We start from the raw sequence: 16857 nt of genomic DNA, 5'->3' as shown, positions 1-16857 counted from the left end.
AATATAAATATAATATTTGTTTTTTCACAGCTTTTGTCTAACTTCGAAAATTCTCCAAACATATACTAACACTACCTTTTGTATAAAGTAAACACAATGTATCTGAGTTTATAGATTTTCGTGAATCCAGCCGGATTATCAACACGCGGAGTAGTAATTTGTTTCCTAAAATGTTGAGGTTGACTGATAGAGAAATGAGTGGATGAATTCGTAATAGAAAAATATATTGAAATAAGTATAGGTATAAGTACAGGTATAGTGTATGCTGATCCAAAACTTCACTCTTTCAGTGTTACAATACAATAGAAGAAGGTATGATAGGGAGCATGTTCATATGCTTATAGCAAAGGACATTACCAAAAAGTTAACCTTGGTGTGTAGCTCTAGCTGAAGGCTACAAGAAACAGCAATAGAAATCTACTTATAGCTCTTTTGTTTCTATACCTTGTAATCCAAAACAAAATTTATATTCAAGGGCACGATAATATGAACTTCTCCTTATTTTGAATTTTTTTCACTAAATTCTATTCTCTTCGTAACAGCGGCCTCCAGTACGGAAGAAAAAGGTGTAGAGTTTTTCTTGAAGTAATTACTTCAACATAAAATGAGTAGGGTATATAGAAATTTGTAAATTTTTTCGAAACTCGCCAATTGTTGAAGTACGGAACGCAATAAGGGATAAAATGTTTGCAATTCTTCTAATTGTATAGTACGTTGAAAACGTCCGACCTATCTTTATTTGTCGTCTGTAATCATTCTGAATAATTAAAATTAAGACTGTGAATTACACGGTACGATGGAATTCGAGAATGCTCGAAGGTTCATTAAGGAGGACAATAAGCAGAACGAAGTAGCAAAGGTAGGAGGGGTAAGAGGGAAAGTGAAATATATGTATAACGCTTTCCTAGATTATATTCGATTTCATCGATCTCGTTTTATGCAACTTTCCCTTTTGCTATGTCTGACATCGTATATACAAGTATATCCATTAGATGTATAATGATGAAATTACCTTCGAACATAAAAGATAAGTTGCAGGTTGCATGACGTTAAGGAGGGCTGATCACAGGAAAAATTTGCGAGATGCTTAAATATTGAATGTTAATAATTAATGCGAGTTAACAGAGCAGAAAATCGAGAAAATCGATTTTGTTTTCATCGTATCCTCTTAAATTGTATTTTGCACGATGAAAACTGTTGCGCACTGCAGTCATAATAACTTCTCTCTAATCGATGGCAATAAATTTTCAACAGTTGGACCTGCAACTGCAAGACGAGAGCGGAGGTGACATCAGCAGTTTCATCACTAACGGCGAGTGGGATCTGTTAGGTGAGTTTTTACAATCCTTATCAGGATTCGTTTCCTCGCATGGGCGAGCAGTTTGCTCACCGTGAAAGCAGTTCTTGGACGATTAGCAATTCTAAAATCCTCGGCAAGTTCTAGGACACAAAGGAGCCCGTGATCAATCGTTTTCATAGGTCTAGACCAGCTGCATCTTACTACCGGGGAGCTTTATCTAATCCAGATTTTCATCAGAGTTACATGTGGCTGTAACGTCTTCGAGAGTTCCAGGGTGAAAATTAATTCCAAAGTCCGTGTTCTCGCTGAAATCTAATTATTTCAATCATAACTAACTTGAATGAATCTCGTTCAAAACTGGTGCACACTTCCTCTAAGTTACTCTTAAAATACTTCTCGGATATTTTACAAAATTTTCGATGCATTTAACACATTAATAATCGCGTTTGATGGTCAACTATTCTTTTACGGTATTATTGATTTATTTATATATTTATTTATTTATGTGATAAACTCTTTGATATAACAGATTAAAACAAGGTACAGGAAAAAAATGAAGAAAAGAAGTTAAAAGAAGCAGAAGGTGCATATGTACAAAAAAAAGAAAAAGAATGAGAATAAACACGTAAGAAGCAACGAGACAGAGGCAGAGTATAAAGATACCAAGAAAAATTACAACACAATATCGTTATTAAAAACGCTCAACTATCAAAATTAAAAGAAATATGTATTTTATATGAGCGGAAAAGTAAAAAATAGAATGTAAGATGTTTGTGATTCTCTTAACAATTTCAGCATTGCTTGTATCTAGAGAGAACGCACGTGTTTACAAGATGCAAATTATAAAATAAAACTATCACGTTTTGCGGCCACGTAGGTTTTATTTCTGGGACGTATACGCGCAAAGTGCCGGTACATACGGGACATGCATAGGGAGCTTATGAAGCAGGCAGAAATGTATCTTAAGTGATTTCAGCCGGTGCAAAATGTGGCTATAACGGAAGAAACACTTGAAAATGAAGTCGCGGTCTCTCTTCCGCTATGTTGCTCGAGATAGTTCAAGTGCATAGTGTACGTCGCGTAAAATAGTTGAGTCATCGCTATCGAGCCTAGTAGCCTTTTATTTCCACGAGCTTTTTCCTTCCTAGGTGAATCCATCGTCTCTAAACACTTGCCACTTTTACGCTCGTTGCACTATCATCGTTGCATTGCCCTGGTTGTCTGACGAGTTGTACAGTTTTTAGAAAATAAAAACATCAGCGAGAATTGAAGAAAACAATATTTTTAAAATTACATCTTTTTTTTTATAAATGTGTAACGCAGAGCCTTACAGTTAAAGAATATTTTGTACATTCTACGAAACATCTATTTACAGAATAGTTATTGAGTACATTTAAAAGTGACAGTTATATCGCGTTGAATATCGAGTTGTATTGTATTGTACTCAACACTGTATGATCACAGATTATTTTTTTATTTTTTATAAATAAGCGTGCATAAGCGTAAACCTGTTTCGATTGTAACATAGATAATCTACGATTGTATTCTTTCTTTTCTTGTTACAGGAGTACCTGGTAAAAGGAATGAAATTTATTACAATTGCTGCCCAGAACCGTATATAGATATAACGTTCGTGGTTATCATCAGAAGGCGGACTCTTTATTATTTCTTCAACCTCATCGTGCCGTGCGTCCTAATTGCCAGCATGGCCGTTTTGGGATTCACCTTGCCACCCGATTCTGGCGAGAAACTTTCTCTAGGCAAGTTAGATTACCGCTTCTGCATGCCAGAAGATTAAACGGTATCTATCGTTGTCTGTGCTATCATTAAGATTATAGTAGGAAGCTGGTAAAGGGTTCAAGAATTTTTATTTTTTTTTTCTGATCATTCTACATTGAACGTCGATTGGCATGGCACGACGTTAGAGCATTATAATTATATCGCCAAACTCTGACCAGTTATTCAGCATTGGTGTGCGACCACGCCAACGTGTTCACGAAGTCATTGCATTATTTCGTTATGAGTTCTACTCGAGATTCCGGTGATTACTCTCTCTCGGCAAGTTCAAATCGCTAGCTAGCATAATTGCAATTCCTTGCAGGCTTCGAAGCACACTATAACAGCTCACGTGATTAGATTCAGTCGAGTTCTCGTAACGTATTGAATTGTATGGGAAATTACCGTCGCATCGATGTCGATCGCAGACATTCATACGTCAGTGAAATACTGGAATTTATTGATCACCTTCTGTAGTTTCGCGTTTCATATACGCGGAATGATTCTTTTAAAAATGATAAACATATCTATGTTTCAACGTTCCCCGTGAAAGTAACTAAGTCTTAGAAAGTTGAAAATTCAGTTTGTAGATACCAATTAACAGGCAAAATTCTAGTTTCCAGTTACTTGACCCTAACGTAAATTAGTTATACGATAGGGATTATATATAGTTGAAACATTAAGCTCACTCCTTAACTTTATACCATAATTGGTAAAGTTTAAAATAAAATTCGTCTTGAGCATACTCTATCGCTCGGGAGCGGTAAATCGATTCTGCCTTTCGTCTTTTTATTATCTATCTACAAAAATTCAAATATTTATCCAAGAAATTAAAGACTTAAAAGATAGATACGACAAAAAGAGCCAAACAAATTCATTAGTCAATTTATTAAGCGTCTAATACTTCAACGATGATAGAATGCAACAAATAAGAACTGACCAAGCCGCAGGAGTTTGAAACACATAGTCTGTGTAGTTTAAGATAGGAAAGATCAGGACTACCTGCTTCGTAATATTTTTGAGTCCTCGAGCATCAACAACTGCCTACCTTTCAGCCTGTTGTGGATTAATCTGGTTTGGTTATCGAGTTGCTTTACAGTGATAATTAATTGCTCGAACGAACCTCTTTTGCAGGGGTAACCATTCTCTTGTCCCTCACTGTGTTCTTGAATATGGTGGCCGAGACAATGCCAGCGACTTCGGACGCCGTGCCTCTGCTGGGTAAGTTCGTCAATTTCCGACTCCTATTTTTACTACTCCGTTTTTACCTACTCGGTGTCTTTAACATCGTTCCCGTGGTGGGATAATATCAGTTTTTTCCTTCTTTTCTCTCTTTCTTTTTTTTTTTTTTTTTTCTTTTTGAACGATTCGTCCAGGGGGCAATGGAGCGTTTCATAGATATAAAGACACGAGTTGGCTGATCTTTTATTTATAGTTCACCTAAGACTTCAAATATTGGAACGTGCCTAGAGCGAGACGGATAACGTTTTTAAAAACACAATTCGGAAGATTCTATGGCACCTCGGTGTTTTTGGAGATAATCCAGGAAATTTTATCGCTATTTAACGTTCATGTGTACGTTCCGCGTATTGAAAGATGGATTAGTGCATACTCGGTTTCGTAGTTTCATTGGAAATTTGGGTCGAAGCCCATGCTGGAATTATATAATACAACGAAATCTCGATTATCCCTTCGTTCTTTGTTCGTTATCCGAACGCTCGATCATCCAAACATCTTATTGTTTGGAAAATGTATTTTCTCTTACACAATATCACATTCTTTTTCATCACTAAATAATTTATAGCGCAGTGTCGATAGCCGAACGTGTTTCAATAGATCGGATCATTGAACGATAAATGTATGAAACTCTATTTAAGTTTAAACTAAAAAGTTTCGAAGATTGAGAGATCAAACGTTTTGTTTTTATAAATGAATGTAAAGATATTTAACACGGATCTCGCTTAATAACTTTGTTGTTCAAAAATCCATCTGTACTCCTAAATATAGTATTTAAATCCGAAACACAAGCTTTTTAGAATATCGGGAAGTAACAGGTATATTTTGATAATGAGACCAAAATTTATTTTCAGAAACCATCTTTCTATATTTCATCTCCGCTTGCAGTTTGATATATTCCCTCGGAAAAAATTCAATATTGTGATCGGGAAAAAGCGAATCGTATTTTCTGTCAAAATATATTCTTATGACGTACTCCAAAACGCGGAGAATATTCTTTAGTGTTTTGTAAATCTGTTCGCATAAGATCTATCGTACTCGAGGTTTATACAAAGATCTTGGATCATGTTACACACACATCTGTTCGTAATGCCTTTATCGTAATACGAGTGAGGCTTGTTGTGCACAGTCCTTTATCCTCGACTGACGATTCCCTATTGCAGTCAGAACTATTCTACTGACAGTGGTAGTATCTTGACAGTAGTAACAGATCGTACAGGTCAGACGCGGAGCTGGAACAACAAACGTCCATTGACACCTTGATCGGGGATAGCTGAAGGGAGGAGTTTGAAATTATGGTTGATATTTCGATGAAGACTGATGGAATTATGATTAATTCACAATTTCGATATGTTGTTTATAATGATGTGCGGTTTCCGAGTTGGTCAGTAGAACGATCGGTTTTAATTTGGTGGTTTGTCACGTTGGTTATACTTTCTTCAAACATTTAATATTTTCACAGGAACATACTTCAACTGTATTATGTTTATGGTGGCCAGCAGTGTAGTCAGCACCATTCTTATTTTAAATTATCATCACCGGAACTCTGACACTCATGAAATGTCTGAATGGGTAAGCAAGTTTTTCATCAGATTAATTAGGATTATAAAGAAACTCTTATTCAACTTTTGAAAATTATAACATCATATTGAGAATATTTCGGAAAACTTAAGTGTTGTGTATGTACAAAGAGTATATACTTCTGATTTCACCGCATATGTGACTTCAATTAACTTGAGCTCATGTGCTTTCAAATACGCTTTAGGTTTACTTCAGTTATTAACTGGATATACTTCTTCGAGTAACACTAAGTTTCCACCTTACACGAGTTTTATTGTCTATTATACCCTGTGGGTTATAAGAATCGCATGAATCGTATTTTCTATTAATTTGCTAATTTGTTAAATAATATTTCACGTATCAAAGCCAATATTTAATTTTAGAATTGAAGCAATATGGAAGTTTAAAAATTCGATAGAAATGTTGAAAGCATACAGGAATAATAGCCAATTGTTTCATATTCTGTATTTCATCGATCATAATTTTATCATTATATTATTTATATTTCAAACTTTCAGGTGAAAGTGGTATTCCTTTATTGGCTGCCTTGTATACTTCGTATGTCACGACCTAGTGATAAAGAAGAAAGGGAGGCACAAAAGTCTCAGAAACCGTCTCCAGTCACCGGTAATTTAGTGACACGAAAAAGCATCGACACAAGTACTGACAACATTTACTATTATCTATATAAATGTTTTTCCGTGTCATATAAACACCGATCTCAGTCACACACTACTAAATTGTGCACGAAGCACTTCGAACCCGACTTATTTTAGGTTATGTATATAACCATACTTGAAGATATACAAGTACTATCAAGAAAGTAAAACGTTGCCAGAATCCATTTCTTCTTTCCTTTATATCTTTTTTTCTTTCTCTCCTTTAGTAGCTATGTTGTACATATACTACGTTACTACTTTTTTAGAGTAGTTTTAAATTGCTTCTTTTCTTTGATTTTCTGTTCTTATAAAGTCGAAAGAATTCTCAAAGACGACTATTACTCCTGTTCAAAAACTGATTCCCAACGATGTACATACGCTATACTATTGCCATTCCAAGTATTTCCTTGCTAAATTATTTATTCGTTTTTCGCGTACGAAAATCGAAGAAATTCTCAGACGTTATTTAAAATAAAATAGTATTTATCAATCAACCCCCCGATTCACCCGATCACCCCCATTTTATCTCTCATTGTGGACCGAATGCGATAAAAATTCTACTATTCAATTATTCAACTATTGCTTTCACTTACTATAACTATTTCTCAAAACAGGTGCTGGCAAGAGTCACGGTGACCTGGAGCTTCGTCAGAGGAGCAGCAAATCCCTCCTAGCAAATGTCCTGGATCTCGAGGACAACGCTCTGGCGTCCCATAATAATCTCCTGAATAACGTGTACAGTACCCCTGGCCCTCACCATCACACGATGGGTCATGGGCACAGTCACATTCACACGACGCCCCATCATCATCATAGCCACGCTGCAACACCGCATCATCAACACTCAACGCCACTGGCACACTCCTCTTATCCGGGGGCGATTCAGATCGGTCACACGCCGCATCATCATCCACATCCGCCAGATACGCCAGGTCCCCAGGTCGAAACAATACTTCAAAACGCGTGTTTCTGTGCCCGAAACGAGCTCATTATGATCCTCAAAGAAATTAAGGTACGTTTATCACGAAGTTGTCGCTGTGAGTTAACGGAAACAGTTTCCATCATTCGTATTTTCTCACGTTGAATTACTTTAATCGTATGTTTTTCTTTAAAAAAGTGCTGAATCCATTTGTTCCATTTATATTTCATATTTTTGTTTCTTAATTTTGATAAAAAATTTTTAGCCCGAGTACAGTATTTATTCCAAGGACAATTTCTTTTCTCAAGTTATTTATGCTTAAAAGTAACAACGCATAGTACAGCGGAATTTAAAACGAATTAGGAAGTCTCTTGTAGAGCGTATACACTCTTAGTTACTTCAACGTTTACAAACTTGAGCTACTGCTTTATTTTCAATAGAAAGAAGTGTCGGCCATTAATAATAATGAGTATGACAATTAGCGAGTTCTTGTGAAATATACGCGACGGTGCTTCGGCTAATTACCAAGTGTACACTCATTTTAATTTGCCCGTAAGTGGAGAAACTTTCGTGTAAACTCGTATGTAGTATAATACCAGAACATGTACCAACGAGGTTCACTGACGAACGTGAAACCATTCTCTGTTCTATGACTGTTTGTGCAGGATTATTAAAGCCTGTCTGTTTCTCGAGTTTCAGAACCGACACAGCAAAGTCAAACACTCGAAATCTATCGGTGTTCATAATTATAAACCGAATATTTGATGGAAACTTCAAGTTCGGTCCTGCTTCCATGATAGAGACAATTTTAGACAATTGCGTGGTCATTGTGTATTCTGACCAGTTTCGGGAATTCTATTGTGCACTTCCTGGAGTTAGAAAGAGATTAAATAGCATTTCTCAAGAAAATGGCCATTATCGACACTTGAAGAAGTATTTGCCTCAAAAAATCTTTGATGCAATTAATTTTTTAACTTGTTAATTATTATACACGCGATTATGGGGATTATCGTATAATAATCATAGGATTTTCAATTTTTCATGAGGCTGATTATACGCTGAGTAAATAAATTGGTCCCAGAAGAGGATAGTAAGAGGGTTTCGAAGTCACAGAGCGATCACAGTTCAAGAGGGAGTCTATCTGTTAAAGGATAAATTAGGACTTCCGGTGCTTATTATCGTGATTTATATTAATGCATTCGACAGAGCAGCAAATGCGCTCGACGTAATTTCAAACGTACACATGGGATTCTCAATTAAACATTAATGTTTCAAGGGACGCGCGCGCGAATATAAAGAGCGAAAGATACGACTTTAGGGGTTGATGCACTGGTAACTTCCGTTTTAGATCACGGCTTCGTCTCTTAAAATATTCATACATAAACATCTTCTATTTACCGAACGACGATGTTACACGCAAATTCATTTTTATATAATTTATTATCAGTTTCGTATTTATTAATTTACTCTCTACAAAGATACACGTGTTGGGCACTGACCGATTAAAATTTTTAGACCGTTTTAACGAGTACCATTAAAACTAATTATTGAAAATCTAGATTGATTTAAGTGGAATTAGTCGCCAAGCGATAGTAATAAATACCGATCGTTAATCTGCTGAATCGAAAAAATTAATCGGCCACACTGACCCATAACCTAAGAATCTCTGTCTAAGAATCGTAAAGCATATCCATTCCAACGACAAATATCCCATTTCCTCTAACACAACCGTTTTCATGAAAACCGTACTTCCTGAAAACGAGCGTCATACATCATACACGGCTCCCTGTTCCAGATAATCACGGATCAGCTGAAGAACGAGGAGTTGAACACCAAGGTGACGAACGACTGGAAGTTCGCGGCGATGGTGATCGACAGAATGTGCCTAATCATTTTTACTCTGTTCACCATCATCGCAACCATCACCGTCCTACTGTCGGCGCCGCACATCATCGTCACGTGATTTAGAAAAGTACAGATAGCCGACTACACGTTGGCGGTCGACGAGGATCGTGCGTTGCGCATCGGTGCGGACGGCGAGGAACGCGAACATGACGACGACGATGACGACAATGACGACGACAATGACGATGACAATGACGATGACGACTACCACGATCTGGTCCATGCTAGGATTACGCGAACAACGTTTACAGTGATGTTTCTCCTACGCTTGGATGTCCAGCTTATTGGAAGTCGAGCCTCAGAGTCATATGTTACGCCCCGCTTCGGGTGATCCGCACTGCTCATAGGAAGAAAATGATACGAGGACACTAGGCTCTCTGTATTATTTACAATATATATATATATATGTATACATAAAAAAGATGCGTATATGTATACATATATATATATCTTTATGTAGTTCATTCGAAAAGGACGCCTTAGCGAGACACGTTGAAAATGCGCCTATATAGGCGCGTTAAAGGAACACTGACACGCGCGCGCGCGCTCACACCTACATGCACACACGATCGCATACAAACATGCCGGCCACGCCGAGGTATGTGCATCTCTGGCATTTGTTGTGCCGCGATAGGGATGGAACGCGAACGATCGCGAGCCTCGAGTTCCTTTCGGTTCGAGCTGACGCAATTTTTTGCGGAAAATTGGATATGTGCAACATGCTGACGCTGGACTGACTAGTGAAGCAAAAGTAGTTACATCTTCCTCATATTTTTTCTTCGTTGCATAATTTCTATCAAAATCATTCAATTTCAGGTTTGTCAAACGAATATATTTAAGTTTTCGAATGTTGGAAATTGTAATTCTCTCATTAATCGCAGTGTTAATTTTACTCCGATACCTGGTAGCTGGGAAATATTACGTTTTATTCGTTTTCATGGATATTACTTTTCCTTGAATTCTTGCGATAGCGAGAATGGAGAAAAATCTTTGTTATTGTTGTTCTTATTGTTAAGTTACCTTAAAGTGTCGCTTTTGAGTAACACAACTTGCTATCTATTTAACCACGTTGTGGAAAGTATTTTATTCTTTGAAAACTGTTTCGCTGAAGTGGCGTGACAAACAGTTTGACTAAAATTTTAACGAAAACATTCGTTTTTGAAACACGCTTCAGTAATCGTTGCACGGGATGCAAATAAATCTGCGTACACGCGTGTGAAACACGAACACGCATACACGTACACGCACATATACACGCATACACACGCAAGAAACAGAACATAGAAACAAAGAGCACCGAGAACCGTCGAAGGGTTTGAATTTGTTAAAGAATAAATCGAGTTGTCCGGTACGGTCCACGACTACGAAACGATTTTTCGTTCGATTCTCGTACGACCGTACCAGCCAGAGAATCTCATAAAAAACGAAAGAGAAAAAGAGAGAGAGAGAGGAAAGAGAGATATACAAACAAAAGAGAGAGAAGCTGAAGAAGGGTATACCGCTCCTTTTATTGTGCTTAAAAGAGAGAAAAAGGTAGAGAGAAATAAAAAAACAGAATGGAAACAGACGAAAGAGAACACACGATTAAGAGCAAAGCGCACACGTTAATATTCTGAAAAACTGAAAAAGCAACAAAAAAAGCAAAAAAAAAGAGAATAATAAGTAAAAATAATAACTACACACAATGAACTGCCAAAATGTTTCAAAACAATGCCAGTGAATTTTATTATCCGTATCACTAGTAAGTAAAATCGACGACAACTTAAATAAAACGGGGGATTTATACTACGATTATAAGATGGCGTGCGATAGCGCGGCGTTTAAAACAAAAGAAAAAAATAAAATACTGTTCTTTGTTAGCTCGTAAGAGAAATCCGGCGTAAGCAAGCGGAAACAGTGAGAGAGAAAGAAAGAGAGAGAGAGAAAGAAAGAAAGAGAGAGAGAGAGGGAGAGAAAGAGAGAGAGAAAGGGGAGAGAGAGAGAGAGGGAGAGAAAGAGCGATAACGCGGGTATATGAATGACTTCAAATGAAACGATGACGATGATGACGATTGACTTAGCGCAACATCTATCTTCATTTTCTCACGTTTTTTTCCCTTCTATCGGCGGACATCGTTTGTTGTTGTCCCTCTGTACACGCTTGTACAAGCGCATACACGGTACATACTCTCTCTCACACCACCACCAACACGTACATAGACACTACGCACTTCGTTGCGTAGAATTTCACACACGTTACACACCCGCTCCACAAATGTCTCACACTTACGTTAACACAAGACGGACATGCGTACACAAGCAAAAACTTTTTCAATCTAACGTTCTAGGGAGTCAGGCTTTCGCATCCTCGAGATTCTCGCGTGACTCCCGGCGAACTCGACGTTCGCTATCTAGGTAACGAGGCGTCTACTTATCACAATCGGATCCGAGATTCGCAACGCGATTCCAAAGCAACTCGAAGCTGTTAGTGTATATTTACTTTTTTAAGTCGAGTCGCCTTCGAACGATGCGAATCTCGAAGATCCTCGATGGACGAGCGACCGTGCGGCTTCCTTTCGAATATTCCCGAACGCAGTCCGGTTCTGGGTACTTTCCCCTCGTTCTTCGAACCAGCAACCGACTCGATTCTATACTATTTGACTGTACGCAAAACTGAATATCAAGGTCTCGAGCGATCGCACAAGTCTGATTCTTGAATAATCTCTTGCTCTTCGACCGCACGCTACTCGCCCTAAATGGCCAAACCATTTGCAGTTCGTCTGTGAAAGTACCCACGTCGGATTATCCGTCAACGGGCGCACAGCAGTTCCGATTGATTTTTGCTGTTTGTCGCCGCAAAATGGGATCCCTTTCCTACAAAAGTATATTGCGAGAACTTATGAGAAATCGATAGTTATGAAAAGAGTTGAAAAATTGTTATTCAATGCGTATCGAAATTTACGAATAAACAAGAAAAAATTGTTTTCAAGAACGATTAGTCTCGTTGCATTGGTATTCGCATTAATTAGGAATTGCATCGTGCTGAATGAAATTTTTTATCGAACGTCGCGCTTCGTTTAGTTTCATAGTGAATATTTGTTTCGACGATAAGGTAACAAAATTACTTCGCCAGGCTTGACGTATTTTCGGAATCGAAGCTACCGTAGTAGTTAAGTTGTAACGCGTACTACACGCGACCGTCGTTCGTCTGGTAATGTCTCGTCGAATTTTCTGTCGACTACGAGTCTAGAAGCAGGAAACATTTTAGTCAATACATAAGAATGCTCAGTATTTAATACGATATTCCATTTACTATTTTGACTCGTGACCAGACTCGAGATTCGAGACTCGTAGATGCTCGAACGAATCGACGTCGCCGGGAAATAGCATTTCCTTTTCGAGCTGTAAAAGTCACCGTGTTTTTCGAGCAACGGTAGATTTCATGCTGTACATAGTTCGTTAATTTCGATAACTCGACGGTTTTGTTTCACTTCGACTCGTTTCAGGATCAGCTTACATTGGAACAACATGGTGCCATAGTTTTGTTATATGTGTAACAAACTCTTTTATTTATTACAGTTTAATAAAACCTCGTTGCAGTTTGTTTTATGTAATAGCAATTTGAATATTCCGTGTTTTGTGCAATCCATTTTAAATATTTAAGAACAATTCTCCTAAATGTATTAAGTAATGAATGTTTAAAAGTTAGTTTTATTATTTCCTGAAATTATACAAATCGACGTTGTTCCAATGTGATAGAAGTTCAATTAGCGCATTATCTACATCTAACTAAATACTACATATACCTAAATTTCCACGACTTCGAGTGATCATCTCGATTAAAAACAGTGCATACGAGAAGCATATCTTTAGACGCAGGAAATTAATCCTAACATTCCTCAGTATTTAATACGAGTACGAAGCACGTTACAGAACCAAACCTTAGCTCCCTTAGAGCCGAATAATTTATTCCTTTCGCGAAAGAATAAAACTGAAAAAACGAACGCTCAGAAATACAAAAAATAGAATTAAAAAAACAAAAATAAGCAAACGCAATCTTGTAGACTGTGTTAAATAAACAGAAACTGGAGAAATACTCGACAACTAACTTAGACGAAGAAGCTTGTCAACGCAAGTAGAAGAAAAAAACATCGGAATCTCGTTAACGGATAGTCTCGCAGGCGGGTTTTGTTAAACATATAATAAAACGAAAACAAGAAAAAAAAAGAAAAAAAACTATAGCACGTTTTGGCCATTGGCATTGACGCGACAACCAATCACGTTATCTTTTAAATACTATTATAATGGTTACAAAATAATAATTAAAAAAAAAAAAACGTTGTTAACGGTGTTAAAGGAACGATTTAAAATGAAAAAAAAAAATAATAGTACGTAGAGGATATAAACTATAATCGATAATGCCTCGATTGGTGGAATAACCATTCTCGATCTTTAAATCAGCTAACTAATTAAACTAATGAATTAAATTTAAAGCACTTAATGGTTCGCGCCGGAAGGTTTTGTTAGAATACAGTACTAAGTAGGGAAGACAAAAAAAAGTATTAAAAAAAACACGGTTATCTCAAGTGAGTGTCATTAGAGAAGCAAAAGAATCGCGGAAAAGATATTAACGAAGATAGTTCGGCATGCCACAGTGTCGAGTCAAGTAAAAAATGAAACGAAATAAAAAAAAAAAAAGAAAAAAGGAAACGTAATAACATTAATGCGATGAATTATGCGTTTAAATGTCACGATTTCAACGACTTCGTTTCGCGATGGAATCTTTTTTGAACGTGTTTCCTTCTTCCCAGCGACAGCTGCAAAATCAAGGATAGCCAATCGCGAAACGAAACGACTCTCCGTGGTTGTTAGTTCTTTGTTCTTTTCCGCAAACACGTTTGCTGTAGTTCAAGTTGGTGGAAAGAGTCGCATGGCGACGATTTATTGTTAAAGCGCGACCGATTCGAGCCCTTCGTTAGCCAATTTGAATTTTTAAGCAACTTTCAAGAAATCCCTGCAATGAATGTAACATTATTGATTTTTAGATTATTTGATTCACAAGATGTAAGAGCTTCCAGAAGTAGATAACATTAACATGATAATATTATTCCTATAGCTTCTGTTCCGCCATGTAAACGTATCATGAAGTACGCGAATATGCAATAAGCAAAATCAGAATTAGCACACTATTGTTATCTAATTACAGTGGATAACGACGTCTATCGAAATTTTTATTAACGGGACAATTTCCATGGTGTGATGCGATTGAAGCTGCTATTGACAAACTGTGAAGGGAGGAAGAGCATTATACGTTCTACAATTATAATTATAATTCGTTTCACGAGAGTTAATATCGGTTTATGCGTGGATGTACACCGTTTATAGCCTACTGTAAAGTGTCCCATAAAAACCGGTTGCAAATGAAGCAATTAGGTGCACGATATGTGTTCGATAAATTAATGAAATTGGCCTGCGAACGGCTCAGATTCGTTGCATGTCGCGACGGCGGCGTTGAACGACGCTCCCATTTTAATCGTATTTAAACGCGTTAACGTTAAGCGAGCAAACATTGATTGTTAACGGAGAATTAACATCCAGCCTATTGATATTACTTGTTATTGATTAGTTTTTACGCGAGCGTGAAAAAAATAATCATAATAATAAAACTATTCGGGAATATAATCGTATAACGCACACGCCGAATTTTTCGCGTGCTACGAAATCTCAGTTGGATTATTCAACGGGTGACTTGTTGTTGCAAGAGAAGGAAGAAAATAATGCATAGAATTGCAGTGAAAGAAGGAGACACAACGTAGCCCGTATTTAAACGAAGTTCCAACGTTCTAGCGAAGAGAAATGAAATAAAATAAAAAGTAAAGGCGATAAGCTGTTCGATAATTAAGAAATTATATACTCGTTCTATGAAAAAATTTACTTGTTCTCACATATCGAAGTCAAGTTGGAATTCGAAACAAGTTGCTCACTGAACAAAAAAAAAAAAAAACAATAATGATTTAAAGATATAAATGTTAAACAAGGAAAATAAAAGGCGAGGATGAAGAATAACGAAGAAAAGTATAAACTAAATTCGTTGCTCACGAATGCTCATTTATTGTTTTTATCCAGCGCGGTTTCAGTGTTTACGAGATGTCGTAAGCCGGCCGCTTAGTGAGAATAATTAATGTTCGAGTGTACTACTTTCAACTATCACGCTCAACGTTCAAGCATTTAAGCTGTTCACGAGATTCAGGGTCTTAGAGATTAATTAGACAAAACAGTAGAAAAATTGTCGAGACGTTCGTAAAAACTAAAACAGAAGAAATGGAAACACTAATTCGTAAATTACAAGAAGAGGATGAAACAGTAGTAGAAATAAATAAACGCGCAGACACCGGGAAAAGGGAGTGTTCTCTTTCACGTTTCGGGGATCTTTTCGTTTGATCGTTTTGTTTCGAGGGAAATAAACATTACACGTTGTATTTACGTACTACGTAACATGTATTGATGAGAAAAGCATAGAGTATCTATATTAATCTATAATTGAACTAATCGAATCGACAAGCGAAGAAACTAAATGATAAAAATAGGAAAGAGAAAAATGATATTTAAATTCAAGCGGACTGTGACGACCCATTCGTTCTTTTTCTCTTTTTGTAACAATGATTAAATGTAAAGATGATTACACTGATACGATAGGGTGATTTTAATTGCACGTGCTGCAGAAATGTTTCCACCTTCTTGAACTCTGTGAAAGAAAACGAGACGCGAGAGCTTCTTTTTGAAAGATAAGAATATATCACGCAGCAAATGTTGCACGACAGTGAGACGAAAGTACGCTTTCTTGTGCGTGATCGAACGATATCACGGCTATAAAACAGAGGTTCGTCGTGCATTTTGAAAAATCGCTTTCAAAGCGAAATAGAGTCCGATCTAAAGGCTCGATCATCGTTTGAATTTCTGACGAGCATTTCTCCGTTCAAAGTAATATTTTCTTTTATCTTTGCCTGGCAGCTCGGTTACGGGTAACGGTTGCAAGTTTTCTTTGAGCGAAACTTCCGAATTAGAACAAAATTTTTCTTCCAGTTTATTCTCGATCCCCTTTACAAGGAAATTTCTTTTTGCCGAGTTTTTCGATAGAAATTATTCCTCAAAAGTTTTCTCGTAGAGCGAGACGTCAGCTTTTTCATAGAGCGATCGAATTTTCCTTTCAAGAAAAGTTAATAAGCATACCTTGGACGATTTACACGGAATAGAATATTTGGCATAGTTGTATTATATTTGAAACGTGATTTTTAAAACAGTCTAACGTAAGTATCAGCCTACCATCGGGACATAATAAGATTTTTGTTTAAAAACGAATCGAGGAAAAAAGACGGAAAAGTAAGCGGAAATAAGGGAGGGAAAGGGTTAAATGAGGGAAACGGACGAAACGAAGAAGCGGAATTTACAGAGAAATAACGCAACTTGCGCCTTTGATAAAAAAAAAAAAACAAGAATACATATATGTATTAAACTCAGCTTGT

General features: G+C 37.0%; 2 protein-coding genes across 4 annotated transcripts in view; both read left to right on the top strand.

The window, feature by feature from the left end:
• The window catches only part of Nachra7 (nicotinic acetylcholine receptor alpha7 subunit), a 161753-nt gene extending 146409 nt beyond the window's left edge, over window positions 1-15344 (top strand). For 2 of the 3 annotated variants that reach the window (XM_072014269.1, XM_072014267.1), the window contains 7 exons: window positions 1255-1330; window positions 2866-3060; window positions 4211-4297; window positions 5775-5884; window positions 6391-6532; window positions 7146-7543; window positions 9246-15344. In XM_072014269.1, the coding sequence (XP_071870370.1) occupies window positions 1255-1330; window positions 2866-3060; window positions 4211-4297; window positions 5775-5884; window positions 6391-6532; window positions 7146-7543; window positions 9246-9413 (1176 nt within the window). In that variant the 3' untranslated portion in view covers window positions 9414-15344. The remainder of the gene's footprint in view (window positions 1-1254; window positions 1331-2865; window positions 3061-4210; window positions 4298-5774; window positions 5885-6390; window positions 6533-7145; window positions 7544-9245) is intronic. The other variant, XM_072014268.1, reaches the window with a different exon arrangement.
• LOC139992943 (furin-like protease 1) overlaps window positions 1-16857 on the top strand; it is a 355294-nt gene that overhangs the window by 101576 nt on the left and 236861 nt on the right. The window lies entirely within an intron of this gene.

The sequence above is a fragment of the Bombus fervidus genome, chromosome 12 (assembly GCF_041682495.2).
Source record: "Bombus fervidus isolate BK054 chromosome 12, iyBomFerv1, whole genome shotgun sequence".
NCBI lineage: Eukaryota > Metazoa > Arthropoda > Insecta > Hymenoptera > Apidae > Bombus > Bombus fervidus.
This window is presented reverse-complemented; position numbering and strand designations above follow the sequence as displayed.